The sequence below is a fragment of the Palaemon carinicauda genome, chromosome 38 (genome assembly GCF_036898095.1).
Source record: "Palaemon carinicauda isolate YSFRI2023 chromosome 38, ASM3689809v2, whole genome shotgun sequence".
NCBI lineage: Eukaryota > Metazoa > Arthropoda > Malacostraca > Decapoda > Palaemonidae > Palaemon > Palaemon carinicauda.
Window position 1 is genome coordinate 49,443,378 of NC_090762.1, and position 16,500 is coordinate 49,459,877.

General features: G+C 33.5%; 1 protein-coding gene across 2 annotated transcripts in view; it reads right to left on the minus strand.

The window, feature by feature from the left end:
* The window catches only part of LOC137630612 (uncharacterized), a 16,966-nt gene extending 670 nt beyond the window's left edge, over nucleotides 1-16,296 (minus strand). The window contains exons 1-7 of one of the 2 annotated variants that reach the window (XM_068362210.1): nucleotides 15,957-16,295; nucleotides 9,513-9,593; nucleotides 5,581-5,825; nucleotides 3,202-3,431; nucleotides 2,466-2,748; nucleotides 1,634-1,807; nucleotides 1-496 (exon numbers count right to left, since the gene is read on the minus strand). The exon at nucleotides 1-496 is cut by the window's left edge and continues 670 nt beyond it. In XM_068362210.1, the coding sequence (XP_068218311.1) occupies nucleotides 209-496; nucleotides 1,634-1,807; nucleotides 2,466-2,748; nucleotides 3,202-3,431; nucleotides 5,581-5,825; nucleotides 9,513-9,593; nucleotides 15,957-16,032 (1,377 nt within the window). In that variant the 5' untranslated portion in view covers nucleotides 16,033-16,295 and the 3' untranslated portion in view covers nucleotides 1-208. Of the gene's footprint in view, nucleotides 497-1,633; nucleotides 1,808-2,465; nucleotides 2,749-3,201; nucleotides 3,432-5,580; nucleotides 5,826-9,512; nucleotides 9,594-15,956 lie in introns of both variants that reach the window. The other variant, XM_068362211.1, reaches the window with a different exon arrangement.
* Nucleotides 16,297-16,500: the final 204 nt, after the last annotated feature.

Genomic DNA, 16,500 nt, shown 5'->3' on the forward strand with positions numbered 1-16,500 from the left:
TTTTCAATTTTGCCCCAAAACCGCAGTTAAATTACATCTGATTTATTAAAAAAATCTTCAATTTTATATAAAATAACAAAATAACAATTATTAACTATATATTAGAGAAGCAATTATTTTTCAATTTTACTTCAAAACTACAGTCAAATTACAACCTTATTCACCCGCGGGAATCAGGATGCCAGAGAACTTCAAATCAATCAATCAATCATCCGCGGGAAGCGCCTGGTTTATCACCTCTCGAATACAGGTCTTTGACGCGTCCCAAATTGGGCACAGTCGGAATGATCTTCCGGATGTCCGAGACGCTACAGCAGAAGGTGAGGCCGGAGGAGAGATCACTCGTGTCCCAGTCAACCCAGGTGGCCTTGGCACACACGTCGCGACACGGAGGATCGTGGAGGTCGTTCGTAGGGTCGGAACCTGATCCGAATCCTCTGACGTCATTCACGGCCACGATTGCAAGGGCCTCCTTGGCGGTCCTGTCGTAGACAACCTGCGAAGATTATGACGTCATGAATTGACTATCGAATTCTGTTGGGTTCTCCCCTCAGGTCTGTTATTATTATTATTATTATTATTATTATTATTATTATTATTATTATTATTATTATTATTATTATTAGCTAAGCTACTACCACTAGTTGAAAAAGCAGGATGGTACAAGCCCAAGGGTTGCAATGTATTATTATTATTATTATTATTATTATTATTATTATTATTATTATTATTATTATTATTATTATTATTATTATTATTATTATTTGCTCAGTTATAATCCTAGGTGAAAAAGTAGGAAGTTATGAGGGTTCCAACAGGGAAAAAACGCCCAGTGAGGAATGGAAACAAGGAAATAAATAAACTGCAAGAGAAGTAATGAACAATTAAAAAAAAATATTTCAGGATCAGTAACAATATTGAAATATATCTTTAAAAAATAAACGAAAAAAAGAGACTCATGGTATCCTGTTCAACCTAAATACGTTCACTGCAAGTTTTGAACTTCAGAAGTTCCAGCGATTCAACTACAGATTAGGATCATTCCAAAGTAAACCGACTTATAGACAAATCTTAGGAACAAATTTCCTAATGGATTAGGTTACATAACGATGCTAAAAAAACTGAAAGAATTTTTCGCATGGAGAAGAAAAACAAGAAGGAGTTTGGGGTGAATGTAATTGTACAAGTATGGACTTTCTTAATATTTGTTAAATCAATTTTCTTTATGGGGAAAATGTTGTTTATCTTAGTCTGAGATACGATAATATGAAGCTAGTTTTACGATTTTTAAAATATCATGATTTAGTGTTAGTTTGCCAGTAGTAAAGCCAGTTAGAAAGCAAACAAAGGGTTACTAGAACAAAACAGTTTAATCCTCCTTGTCATCAGGATCAATCCTGCTTGTTATGAAGGTAAGGTTAGGATACGGCGGTCATAGGAAGGTCGTAGGGCCGGTAGGTAAGTAGATAAGGATACGGTGTGGAACCTTTAGTTAGATGGTGTTCTTGTGTTGTTTTTTCTTTTATTTTAATGTGATTTCTGAGTCATAACATTAGAAATTTTACACCCGCTTGATCCAAACCAACCACAAAGGCTCCAGGACTACCTCTGAGAATTCCACATCTCTCCATACCTTCCATAGTAAAGCAGGTACAGGTATAACTCTCCTCTTCTCGGAGAGCCCAAGGAATAGCTCGATGGGGTCGCTGTTGGCATTGGGTAGGTGGAGGACGTCGTGAATTCCAGTCCAGACCTTGATTGCACGTCCGCGAATTTCGGCGAGTTCACGGACGCTATTCTCGAGACTCTGTGAAAGAACAACTCTTCATTAGTCATCTTTAATGTCGTTAAGTAATTCGTGATTTTTAATTGAAATTAGTGATTCAGTTAATCATTCGAATTTAATGAATTTTTCCATTTAGGAAAACATGTCTGGAAAATCATATTTTTATATCATTTCATGATGTTTTCATCGTTGTTTTATCTTTTCTAAGAGATATTTCTAGTAATTTCCATAGAGGTGTTGGTGATATCCTAAATGAAAAAAAATCTATTTCTTGCTATAATTTTAAATGTTTAAAGCTCGCTCATGAATGGCAGAGGCAAGGGACAGTGCCAATGTCCTAGAGACTGACCATATACAGCATATGATCAGCGCCCAAGGCCTCTCTTCACACAAGCTAGGACCAGGGAAGGCCAGGCAATAGCAGTTGATAACTCAAAAGGTAGACCTATAGGCTCCCCCAAAGGCTCCATCTTTAGCTCACAAGGATGGAGAGGTTGCAGACACAAAAGAAACTATCAAGCTTGACCGGGATTTGAACCCCAGTCTGGCGATCGGCAGGCAGGGGGCGTTTCCAATAGGCCACTACACAAATCTCTTAATTCTACTCTTCGTTGGTAAAGATGATCCATCTGTAATTCAGATAGGTAAACGGATGGACAGAAAACTACAAATTCCTCACCTTCCAGTTCCCATTATTGACTGCCTGCCACTGAGGAACAACATTGGCGTAGAAATATGTCGCGTCCTGTTCGGCTTCCAGAACAAAGTCAGAGTCGGGGGCCAGATGGCCCCTGGCGAGGTAGTGCTGCTTCTTCTCCGTCAGGTGACTGCCGTCCTCGAGTAGTTGGAGGAAGAGCGCCCCCTGGTCGTCCTTGCCGTAGATTCTGTTGACGTCGACGGAAAACATTCCATCTTTCTTGAAACCCGGACGGTCGGGTTCTACGATTTTCGCGTTGATGTGTCTGGAGAATTATTGTGGGAATTAATTTATTATTATTAAAGGGAAGATCAAGAATTATGGAGTCATGTGTATATACAACAACAACAACAACAACAACAACAAATACAGCCGTTTCTAGACCACTGGATGACAAAGGTTTCAGACATGTCCTGAGTTATGTCTGGGGTTTGAATAATCTTCATTACTTCATTACCAAGCTGGCCACTGCGGATATTCGCTGATCATGGCGATACAGAAACAAATCTCTCTCTCTCTCTCTCTCTCTCTCTCTCTCTCTCTCTCTCTCTCTCTCTCTCTCTTTATATATATATGTATATATATATATATATATATATATATATATATATATATATATATAAATATATATGTATATATATATATATATATATATATATATATATATATATATATATATATATATATATATATATTTACTCTAATCTATAATACTTACCTTCCATCAATTACGTGTTGTGTATAGATAGCAGTCTCTGCTTCTTCATTAAAACAGATCTTAATCTGCGGAACAACCACGCCTGCGCTGATCGGCCAATTGACGCTATAGGACGTCCCTCGAAGTGACAGGGAGGAGGCGGAGGCCGCCGAGCTCCCGCAGGAGGTCGCCTCACTTTCCAAGGACGGACGAAGTTTGCTCCTACAGCCGAGTTGGGACCATGTGATCGCCTTGAGGGACGAGATTGAACTCATTGAAACTGATTTAGTGGATAGAATCGCTTTAAAGATAAACAAATAAACAAAACCAGTAGAAATGTGGGGTTTATATATATCTAAAATAATTCCGGTTGTAGAAAAGAGAAAACAAATGAAGGCACAGCAGCTCTTATAATATATGAACATCAAAGTAAGGTTATAACCTCCTTGATACTCTCTGTACTCCGTTGGAGTGCCTGCGGCGAAAATGTGGTCTAGCTGTCGGATTTAATGGGTAACTGTGACAAACTTGCAGATGGGACGCTCGGCGCTTGATGTCATATTCCTTACGCGTGTATCCGCGCGTGCATGTGTGTATGTTTGTTATGTGTATGTGTAGGGATGTGAGAGAGAGAGAGAGAGAGAGAGAGAGAGAGAGAGAGAGAGAGAGAGAGAGAGAGAGAGAGAGAGAGAGAGAGCAGGGTTGTATGTATGTACATCTATCTTTGATGTATCCTTATTTCGACAATTATTCATCCATCATCCGTGAAATCTCGCATAGACTGGGTCCCGGATTAGTGATAACAGGAAACGTCCAAATTTCATTAATCGCTTAAGTGTTTGTCGAAAGTTCTCGATGTGAAGGACGGCTTCTTGAAAGAACCTGCCACGAGAACGGATTTTAAGCTGGAGGGTTCAATGGGTAACTGCAACAAACTTGCAGATGTGATATGTCAGCGTTCTGTGACATATCCCCTTAAGGATATATCCATGTGTGTGTGTGTGTGTATTTGTGTGTGTTGTATTTGTCATACTGTGTAGTGTTTCAGAATGTCTGTATGTGTTTACGCCTGTTTGCTTGAGTGTATATTTGTGTTTATATAATGCATTTATCATGTTTTTGTCTTAAGCTAAATGTAGGTCTCTCTCTCTCTCTCTCTCTCTCTCTCTCTCTCCTCTCTCTCTCTCTCTCTCTCTCTCTCTCTCTCTCTCTCTCTCTCATATATGTATATGTATATATATATATATATATATATATATATATATATATATATATATATATATATATATATACATATATATATATATATATATATATATATATATATATATATATATATATATATATATATATATAGATAGATAGATAGATAGATATGATATATCTATCTATCTATATGTATATAAATATATATATATATATATATAAATTTTTTATAAACACATATATATGTATATATATACTGTGCACACACACTTACATATATATATATATATATATATATATATATATATATATATATAAATATATATATATATATATATATATATATATATATATATATACATATATATATATATATAAATATATATATATATATATATATATATATATATATATATATATATATATATATATATATGTATATATAGAGAGAATGTATATAAATATAGATAGAACAAGATCGATAATAGATAGATAATCAATTAAAAATAAACAAACAGAGATAAATAAAACAAATTGACAGAGAATGATTGACAATCATGCTGTAGATTCCTTACCAAGTCCATTCCCAAACCTTCTCTTTGTGAACACCGATATATGTCAGTGTGACTCTTCCTGTATAACTACGAAAATTAAATGCCGCTCTAGTGAAAGAGTCAAATTTCATGCAACTATTACCTGAGCGGAAATTAGGCCTCCATGCTTAGGCACCCCTATGTCTTCTGGGGGATCTTTGCAGAATTACATTTTGATAAAACAAAATATACATTATCCTAATTGATATAGTTTTATTATTATTATTATTATTATTATTATTATTATTATTATTATTATTATTATTATTATTATTGCTGTTAATATTTCTATTATTATTATTATTATTATTATTATTATTATTATTGCTGTTAATATTATTATTATTATTATCATCATTATTATTATTATTATTATTATTATTATTATTATTATTGCATAATATTATTAGTAGTATTGTTATTATTACTATGATTATTATTATTACTTCTAAACCCACTTCGAGTAAACAGCAACAAAGAGAAATATAAGAAATAATGATAAAAAAACAGACAAACAAACGAACAAACAAATTAATCTATCTATGATAACAAAAATATATTTACTTAATCATATTCAATAAAGGCAAAAAATACCTCTTACTTTCTGTTCGAAATATAGCGAGCCCTTTTCACAGCTGATGGTTGCGCTGGCTTTTCCATTCAGTTGCAATTTGTTATTTGAACCTGGGCAGGCAGCGATTGTTCCTTCTCCAGGGGGAATTTTGAGAATCCTACCTTTCTCTTCCAAGGAAGGATAAAGGAATCCTTCTGCGTTGGGTCCTACCACAAACGGGTGGATGTATCCCTCCGGCACAGAGTCGTAGTCAATGACGCAATCCTCAGGACCTGTTGAAATGGATTATTATTATTATTATTATTATTATTATTATTATTATTATTATTATTATTATTATTATTATTATTATTACCTCCGCAAACGAAGTTGGGAGGAGGTCATGTTTTCGCCCCTGTTTGACTGTTTGTCTGTCTGTTAGTGAACAACCTCCTGCTGACCATAATCTATTTAGTGAACAACCTCCTGCTGACCATAATCTAAGCCTAACCTTAACCCAAAGTTCGCACAGACTTCAAATACGCCTACGGTCTAAATTGATTCTGGGAAAGGCAAGCTGGTTTCGAGAAATAAGCTGCCGTGGCGGAGGTCTGCACTCTCAGAGTGCTTTATCATTATTATTACTTTGGGTATTAAAGATCAAAAGTTATATATCGATGTATATTAAAAAACGCAGGAGCTTTAGCAATTTGATAAAGTGCAAAAGTTCCTGTGTTTTTAAAATATACAACGATCTATAACTGCGTATTTCAATACCTAAAATTCTTAGCCATGGCATGGTGTTTTCCTTAAGTTACTATTATTATTATTATTATTATTATTATTATTATTATTATTATTATTATTATTATTATTATCTAAGCTACAACCCTAGTTGGAAAAGCAGGTAGCTACAACCCGAAGGGCTCCAACAGGGAAAAATAGCTAAGTGAGGAAAGGAAATAAAGAAATAAATAAGCTAAAAGAAAAGTAATGAACAATTCATAAAAAATGATTTAAGAACATTAATCGTATTAAAATAGTTCTTTCATGTATAAACTATGATACTAAAACTATTATACTAGAATCCGTTTTATAAATATTCTTTTCTACCAATATATTTTTTGTTACGTTCTACATTTTCTTTATCAATTAATAGTTTTTTTCTAGTTATTATTTAAAATAATTTCCTAAAAAGATATTATTCTTATATTATTATCTAGTGTAACGTATTCATCATTTGATATCTGTTTCTAAATATTTTTTTAGAAAAGATTCTTTTATAAGAAAAAACAGGGTTCTTTTTTTCGTTATTAAAACACTAATATCTTCCAATTGAAGTTCGTTATTAAAAGCATGAGAGAGAGAGAGAGAGGAGAGAGAGAGAGAGAGAGAGAGAGAGAGAGAGAGAGAGAGAGAGAGAGGAGAGAGAGAGAGAGAGAGAAAGGTCATTTGGATTACGTAGTTGCTAAGCCGTCAAGTAAGAGGACCCATTGTTATCGCTCTGTTAAATGGCACCGCCAAGCTTAACAAGTATGAACTAAAGAGTAAGGTTAATCTCTCTCTCTCTCTCTCCTTTATATATGTATTACTCTCTTTCTTTGTGTTAAGTAGGCAAGAAGAAATGAGTGAAAATGTTTAAACATGTTTCAACTATCTATGAATAATTGAATGCAACCAAACTTCTATTGACAATAAAACCAACCGAAATTACGATCTTGCTGCAAGTAAAAGCAAATATGACATAAATGTACTCTCTCTCTCTCTCTCTCTCTCTCTCTCTCTCTCTCTCTCTCTCTCTCTCTCTCTCTCTCTCTCTCTCTCTCTCTCTCTCTCCTTTATGTATGTATTACTATCTTTCTTTGTATTAAGTAGGCAAGAAAAAATGAGTGAAAATGTGTTTAAAAATGCTTCAATTATCTATGAATAATAAAAAGAAACCAAACTTATATTAACAATAAAACCAATCTAAATTACAATCTTGCTGCAAGTAAAAGCAAACATAACATAAATGTACTCTCTCTCTCTCTCTCTCTCTCTCTCTCTTCTCTCTCTCTCTCTCTCTCTCTCTCTCTCTCTCTGCGTCGCAGCCTTTAGTTGATCTCAAGACATTTGAATTATGTAAATATAAAGTCGTGAGATGAATTGTCATCTTCAAGCAGGAATTAGTTACATCGAGATATGTACAAGATTAGCAGACATGACTTGGGAGGGAGAGAATTTTCTCCTTGCAAATTGGCAATGTCTTGCAGATCAGACATAGAACAAGAGATACACTAAAAATAACTTTAATTCTTCTATCGACTCTTAGGAGTGTTCACACAAGAGATATTGTTTTTTACACATACTTGTCTTATTCAAACGACATTTATCTTAATGTTATTGTTCTTAAAATATTTTATATTAATTGTTCATTATATCTCTTGTAGTTTATTCGTTTCTTTCCTCACTGGGCTATTTTTCCCATCTGGAGCCCTTGGGCTTATATCATCCTGTTTTTCCTACTAGGGTTGTAGCTTAGCTAATAATAATAATAATAATAATAATAATAATAATGATAATATGGTTAATATTATTATCATTATTGTTATCATTATCATTGTAATAACAATGATAATAACAACAGCATCAATAATAATAATAATAATAATAATAATAATAATAATAATAATAATAATAATAATGATAATAATAATAATAATCACTCTGGTCATTTGAATCTACTGCTGCTAAAATCTGCTTGTTAATTTGCGTAGTTGTTATAGTGGCCGTTCTATATAAGAATTCTTAATTGATTTGTGTGTTAATCTGTAGAACAATTGCTCATCACTTTTAAAAAAATTCTCATGCATACTCATTCAAATAAAAGTTAGTTCGTTAATATTTTATATTAAGAATAAGTTACAGACAATAAAAAACTAAGCTTTTTATTTGAACATCAAATACAGGATTTATCAGTAATGTAATTGTTAATACAATGCAGATAATAGATGAAAGTAAGGTGTATTCAGAATTCTTGTGGGTCAGAATTACAGGAAGTCAAAGTAGTAATTGTCAGAAATTGCCAGTGACCCATAGTAAGGAAGGTCAGAATCTGCTGAGGTCAGATAACTAAAGCAATCCTTAACGACGAAGGTCAGATAACTCAAAGGACTTACAATGCTGTGGCCTCAGGCAGATGACGGAGCTACACATAAGGCGAATGGTCAGAAAATCCATGATTCTGTGGGTCAGAAAACTGTAGTGACCCATCATTCTGAAAGTCAGAAAACTGTAGCGACCCTTAATGCTGTGGGTCAGAAAACTGTGGTGACCTATAATACTGAAGGTAAAAAAACAGTGGCGACCCATAATGATGTGGGTCAGAAAATTGTAGCGACCCATAATGCTGAAGGTCAGAAAACTGTAGCGAACCATAATGCTGAAGGTAAAAAAAACTGTAGCGACCAATAATGCTGTAGGTTAGAAAACTGTAGTGACCTATAATGCTGAGGGTAAAAAAAAAAATTGTAGCGACCCATAATGCTGTGGGACAGAAAACTGTAGTGACCCATAATGCTGAAGGTCAGGAAACTGCAGCGACCCATAATGCTGTGGGTTAGAAAACTGTAGTGACCTATAATGCTGAGGGTAAAAAAACTGTAGCGACCCATAATGCTGTGGGTCAGAAAATTGTAGTGATCCATAATGCTGAAGGTCAGAAAACTGTAGCGGCTCATTATACAAAGGGTTATTGAACATAGGTGACCCATAATGCTGAAGGTCAGAAAACTGTAACGACCCATAATGGTAATGGCCGAAGGAGTTAAAATAATGCTATTGGTTAGAGAACATAAGTGACCCATTATCTTGAAGGTCAGAAAAAGGACAATAAATAATGTTAATGGCCAGATGATTCAGGCGATCCGTAAGTGACCCATTTGGCCGAGGGTCACAAAACTCAAATGACCCAAGATGCTGAAGGTCAGATAACAGCTTACCTCTCCCCGAGGAGGAGATCCTGGCACGTCGCCCTTTGGCCCGAGACGAACGACGAGATCCTTTCCCCCGGGATCGAGCCTCTGGGAGTTTCCAAATCATGACTAATTATAATAATTCTAAAAAGGTTATACTTTAACTGAAAAGGAATACAATTTAAGCTTAAAAAAACCCTTTCTGGTACAACCTAGGAACATAAGTGGTGGGATAACCTTCAGGGACCCAGCATTCATATTTGGACAAAATCGTCAAATATCTGCATACAGTATTGAAACTTGGTACAAAGAACAATGGGATTACATACTTTTATGTTATCATTTTTTAATACGAAGCTCAACGAAAAAAAAACAGAAAAAAAATAAATGTTGCAAAAAAGTCAAATTTTTATCATCAAAATAATGACACTCAAAAAATATTCATTCAAATGCAATTTCTGAAACATCACATTAAAGATCAAATTATTTTCAATAAGATTTACAGAGGAAACTCAAAAATTCTTAGAAAAAAAAAACAAAAAACAAAAATCGTAAAAAAAAGAAAAAATTTACTTCATTAAAAAACTAGATGAAAAATCATAGAAATGAACAAATGCATTATATAAAAAAAAGATAGCTGACAGTTTTAAAGAGTATTTGCTGACAAATAAATTGAAAAAAATGAAGCCAATATCTTTATTATCAACGGAGATACATAAGTTCAAATGTGAAAAACTTATTTCCGAGAAAATGCCACTTTTCTAAAACTTTCCCGCTGCATAATATTCATCTAATTTTAGCCGCCTGTTTCTTATCTTTTTTTATAAGAAATGTCCATTTTTCTATTCTCTTTATTCAGATATGATTCCAGATTAGTGCTTGGTTCAATGCCAAGATCCATAGGCAGGTAGGAGGCTGCATAACCCATATTTTAGTTGCATACTACTGTTGCCGACGCAAAGTATAACATTCTTTTTGTAGCATTGCGATGCTTGGGGCAAACGACCTTAGATGTCAGGACGCCAGAAAACTTTAAATCAATCAATTGGGGCAAATGCCCAAAATGCGAGCATGAAGAGATTCATTTTTGAGTAAAACCTTTCAGACAGGCATCACCATGTCATCAGTTGTCAACCTCTGGAAGATTTTCATCAATTCTTCCATCGAATAAAGTTTGAAAGATATTTGCATAGTAGCATGTGAATTTGGTGTGCCTTTAGCAGCGCCTAAATTATAAAAGCAAAAGATGTCTCTATCCCGAGGACATTAATGATGCTTCGGATTTTCATAACTCGACGAATAGTGATAAGAACTAGAGAGGAAGGCATCACTCATCTCTTGAGCACCAGTGCCAAGTGTTCTTTTCAAGGATTTTTTTTTTTTTTTTTTAAATAAACAGTGGATAAATATTGGCTGCACGGGAGTCTGCCCTTTTTCTAGTATTTATAATAACATGTTTACACTCACATATTACTTTTATTAATGTATCTACTTGGGGTTGGGTAAACTGAACGCTTATATTTTCAGAATCACAATGTGAACATTTCATCTATTTCACCATTTCCTTTATAACACTTTCATATGTGATCAGGCACTTCTTTTTTTCCAACGTTGGTTTGAGTTTTAATATGGAAGTTAGCCTCTTTCTTTTCTGTGCACTACTTTCTACCACCGGAAGAGGAGGAGAAGGAGGAAGAGGAGGGGGAAGAGGAGGAGAAGAAGGAGGAAGAGGAGAAGGAGGAAAAGGAGAAGGAGGAAGAGGAGAAGGAGGAGGTGGTGTATTGGAAATGGAAGATTCAGGTTCACGTCGGTGGGGAAACTGTCTGGTTTTTATTTTTTTTATTTTCTCTTGAAGTAGTTTTTTGTTTTACTGAAATTACCCATTATGAATTATGCTCACTGATCAAAAATTAATAATCACTCAAAACAAATCACTTATAATACGTTTGTTTCCACAGCAAATATTACAGCAAAGTACCAGTGTGATGTGTGTGTGTGTGTGTGTGTGTGTGTGTGTGTGTGTGTTCTAGGAAGAAGATAATGTATTTAAATACACACATTGAAAAAAAGGAATAATCAATAATAACAAATCACTCATAACACATGTTTCCACAGTAAATATCACAGCAAAATATCAGTGTGTGTGTGTGTGTGTGTGTGTGTGTGTGTGTGCTAGGAAGAAAGAAATGCAAATAAATAGACACCCACACGTCGGCCTTGAGATAATCACAATTGTTATGACTTTTTTGTCTATGTTTTTCATAACTTTTACTTCTTTCCAAAATGCAGTTTGTTCATTGAGTCACACTGGGCACGATCATAAAGAAAGCATCACTAACAACACGCTCGTTTATGGTAAAATGATGCAGATATCATAACAATAACGAAAGAAAAAAGAAAAAGTTATAATACTTTTTGATTGTCACGTGCTCAATTTAGACAAAACTGAGGTGGCGGTGTTGAAGCGGTAATATGAATGAGATGTTATGTAATCTACTTTTTAGAATAAGAAAAATGAGAAGATAAATGGTAAATTCGGAAAAAGACAACGTGATACATTTATTGCACTGTTTATTTACAAGTTAAAGGGCCGCCATTTGAATGTCCTTCCGACATACCCACCTCTAAAAAACCCATTTCCAATCGGAATTTTGCAATGAAACTTCGTGTGGTGCTTTTCCATTCAAGGTAGTATTTTTAAGTGTGCTTAGCTCGTTTACCATTTTGTGAGCGAAATTCATCGAAAAAAACCACTGCTGGGTCCCAAATTATTATCACTATTATTATTATTATTATTATTATTATTATTATTATTATTATTATTATTATTATTATTATTATTATTATTAGCTAAACAACAAACCTAGTTGGAAAAGCAGGATGCTATAAGCCCAGAGGCTCCAACAGGGAAAATAGCCTAGAGTGGAAACGAAAACAGAATATTTTAAAAAGAGTAACAACATTCAAATAAATATCTACCATATGGTACAGAGGCCATGGCACTACCCAAGACTAGAGTCAATGCTTTGATTTTGGAGTGTCCTCTCTCACACTCTTTGGTGTAGACTTCACAGTTTCTCCTTTACTTAAACCAGATGGCTCTGTCACTGTCCAAAGGAAAAGGCAACTCTTTTAGCTGATGTATTTTCATTTGGAGGACAATTTTGAATTTTGTACGTACTTGTATTAATTCAGACAGTATTCGCTGGTGCCTGCGCTTAATGCTTTACTTGCTAAAGGTCACCCTTTCGTAACACCGCCTGCTGTCTATTTTTGTCACGGTTTATAGACTCTGGAATTTCCCACTCCGTTTTGTACTTCCAAATTTATTTCTTAGAGAGAATCGTTCCCTCGAGTAAAAGCTATATTTTATGGCTTCATATGTATCTAAAAATACTCATTAATCATTAAATTTATGTCCTTATCTCTTCGTTTGTTATTCTTTTTCTCCTTCTATCACTTCTAGTCGGGACAAAGAAATGATGATAACAATGATATTGACAATATTGTAATAATATTACGTTGTTTATATATATCATAAAATGAATGCCCTTTGTTAACATAATTTCAGGATATATAAAAAAAGCAGAATTTCCTTAGACCGGAAAGGTATTTTGGTTTGAACTAGAGTTTTCTAGAGAAGTTCCAGTTATTTCCGGTTTCTGAAACCAAATGAAAGTTATATATCGTTTTATTTCCGGTGGACAGTTTGCGATGACTGATATAAAAATATATATATATATATATATATATATATATATATATATATATATATATATATATATATATATATATATATATATATATATATATTTATCTATATATATATAAATCTATATATATATATATATATATATATATATATATATATAGATTTATATATATATATATATATATATATATATATATATATATATATATATATATATGCCCATGTATATTTATACTCACATATGTACTTATAGACATATATATGCATATATAAAAGCAAAAAAGAGTGAAAGCTAAAGTACTGAATGAATTCTAACCAGTTTCGTTTTTTACTTCTTCAAGAGGACTGATTTATTGAGATATTTTTTACAATATGTATATATACATACACACATATATACATATATATATATATATATATATATATATATATATACATATATGTATATATATACATATATATATATATATATATATATATATATATATATATATATACAAATATGTATATATATATATATATATATATATATATATATATATATATATATATATATATATATAAGGGATGAAAATCAACACAAATTGTGGTCAAATAGAAATAAAATTTCTACCTCACATTGGGATAGAACCCTATATATATATATATATATATATATATATATATATATATATATATATATATATATATATATATACATATATATATATATATATATATATATATATATATACATATATATATACATATATATATATATATATATATATATATATATATATAGAGAGAGAGAGAGAGAGAGAGAGAGAGAGAGAGAGAGAGAGAGAGAGAGAGAGAGAGAGAGAGAGAGAGAGAGAGAGACTGTATATATATTGTACATATATGTATATAGTGTATAATTAGAGCTATGGAAAGAATAATGAAGGGAATAACACTAAGAGACAGAAAAGGAGTGACATGGATACGAAAGCAAACCAAAGTAGAGGATATTATAACAACTTGTAAGAAATAAAAATGGACATGGAAAGGACATATAATGAGAATAACAGACAATAAATGGACATTAAGAATGACAGTATGGGTCCCTAAATATTGTAAAAGAAGCAGAGGAATAGAAGATGATGGATCGACGAACTAAGGAAGTTTGCAGGCGTGGACTGGTACAGAAAGACCGTAAACATACACAAGTGAAATGACATGTCTGAGGCCTTTGTACTGCAGTGGACTAGTAACGTCTGATGATGATGATGTATAATATCGAAATAAAAGAAATATTTTCCGCTTTCTCTGTGCAAGATTATCTTTATCTTCTTGACTTAATTACTCATATTCTACCCTTGCTATGAATAGCTATCTTAATCTCTAGCTCCATCTTTCACACGTCACTGTTTATATCCAGTTTTATTTCTGTTTAATATTGACGGTCACGCTTCGGACCTTCTATACACAACAACAACAAATGCAACCATTTCTAGTCCACTGCAGGACAAAGGCCTTTGTACCATGGCCTTCCACTGTCTTGGATTAAAGTTCTCTTGCTTGGGGGTACACTCGTGCACCCTGTTCTATCTTATTTATCTTCTTGTTTTTTCAAGTTTCATTGTTTATATGTGAAGGATGTTATTTAATACTGTTACTGTTCTTGAAATATTTTATCTTAATTGTTTAGTCTTCTCTTGTAGTTTATTCATATCCTTGCTTCCTTTCCTCACTGGGCTATTTTTCCCAGTTAGAGCCCTTGGGCTTATAGCATCTAGCTTTTCAAACTAGGGTTATAATCTAGCTAATAATAATAATAATAATAATAATAATAATAATAATAATAATAATAATATCTCCCTAATCATGTCTGGGGTATGGCCATTTCCGTCACCACGCTGGTTGGTTATGGTGGGAAATTTTCGTCCGATCGCTCACAGCAAACCAACCTAGTATGGGTGTCCCCAACTAGTACAGATCTGCTAATCATGGCGATCCCAAACCATTTCACCACGTTAATGTATTCCCACACAGGCATCACTATATCTTAAACTCAAAATAACTGACGTCTTTTCGAACTTCCAACTTTCATTGTTACATTAATCTTTTTTATGTATAAATAAGTTACAAAAAATATATTTGTTTATCAAGTTGATTATCATCATTAGCTTCAGCATACTTCGTAAGTATATCAAAGCATTCCATGTATTCTTTTCCAATCGAATGTATCATATATCATATACAAAATAAGTCAACTAAACTCTATTCATATTCTATTTTCACTAATGACATCTTATTTCTTTACTAAGCAATATTATTATTATTATTATTATTATTATTATTATTATTATTATTATTATTATTATTATTATTATTACAAGCCAAGCTACAACCCTAATTGGAAAAGCAAAATGCTCTAAGCCAAAGGGCTCCAATAAGGAAAAATAGCCCAGTGAGGAAAGGAAATAAGGAAATAAATATATGGTAAGAACAAGTTAACAATAGATCATTCTAAAACAGTAACAACGTCAAAACAGATATGTCATATATAAACTATAAAAAGACTCATGTCAGCCTGGTCAACATAAAAACATTTGCTCCAACTTTGAACTTTTCAAGTTCTACTGATTCAACTACCCGATTAGGAAGATCATTCCACAACTTGGTAACAGCTGGAATAAAACTTCTAGAATACTGTGTAGTATTGAGCCTAATGATGGAGAAGGCCTGGGTATTAGAAACTAAAAAATAAATACAGAAAATAATTCTCTTTATCTTACTTTTACAGTCGACTATATCGCTGACCAACAGAAATGCCAAGAGGCACCAGAAGAGGAGATTCCGGATTCCTGCCATCTCGAGTTAGAAGAGGGTGACGTCACGTTGCCTAGACCTCGAGACCTCACGACTAGAATGTCCTTGCGAGCTGATGGCTGGTGAGGAGACTACTGGCAGAGCGCGGGTGCCAGAAGTCACTGCTACTGGTAGGCTGGTAAGACTGTGTGAACTCCTTGTCTTAAATAATGACAAACAAAGACCCTCCTCAAAGGCTTCCTATCTGTGACTCTCCCTCAAAGGATACTACTGGCAGAGTTGCGTGGCTGCCAGCAGGCACTGCTACTGGTAACTGGCAAGGCTCCGTGAATTCCTTGTCTAAATGACAAACACTGACCCTTCCCGCTGTCATTTTTTTTCTCATCTCAATTCTTCTGGGTTAATCCTGAGACATAAAATTGTTCTGGCATAAGGCTAGTTTGATCTAAATTGCAAACAAATATGAGCATAGCTATCCTTATCAGACTTAGTCATAACCGGATAGAGTGT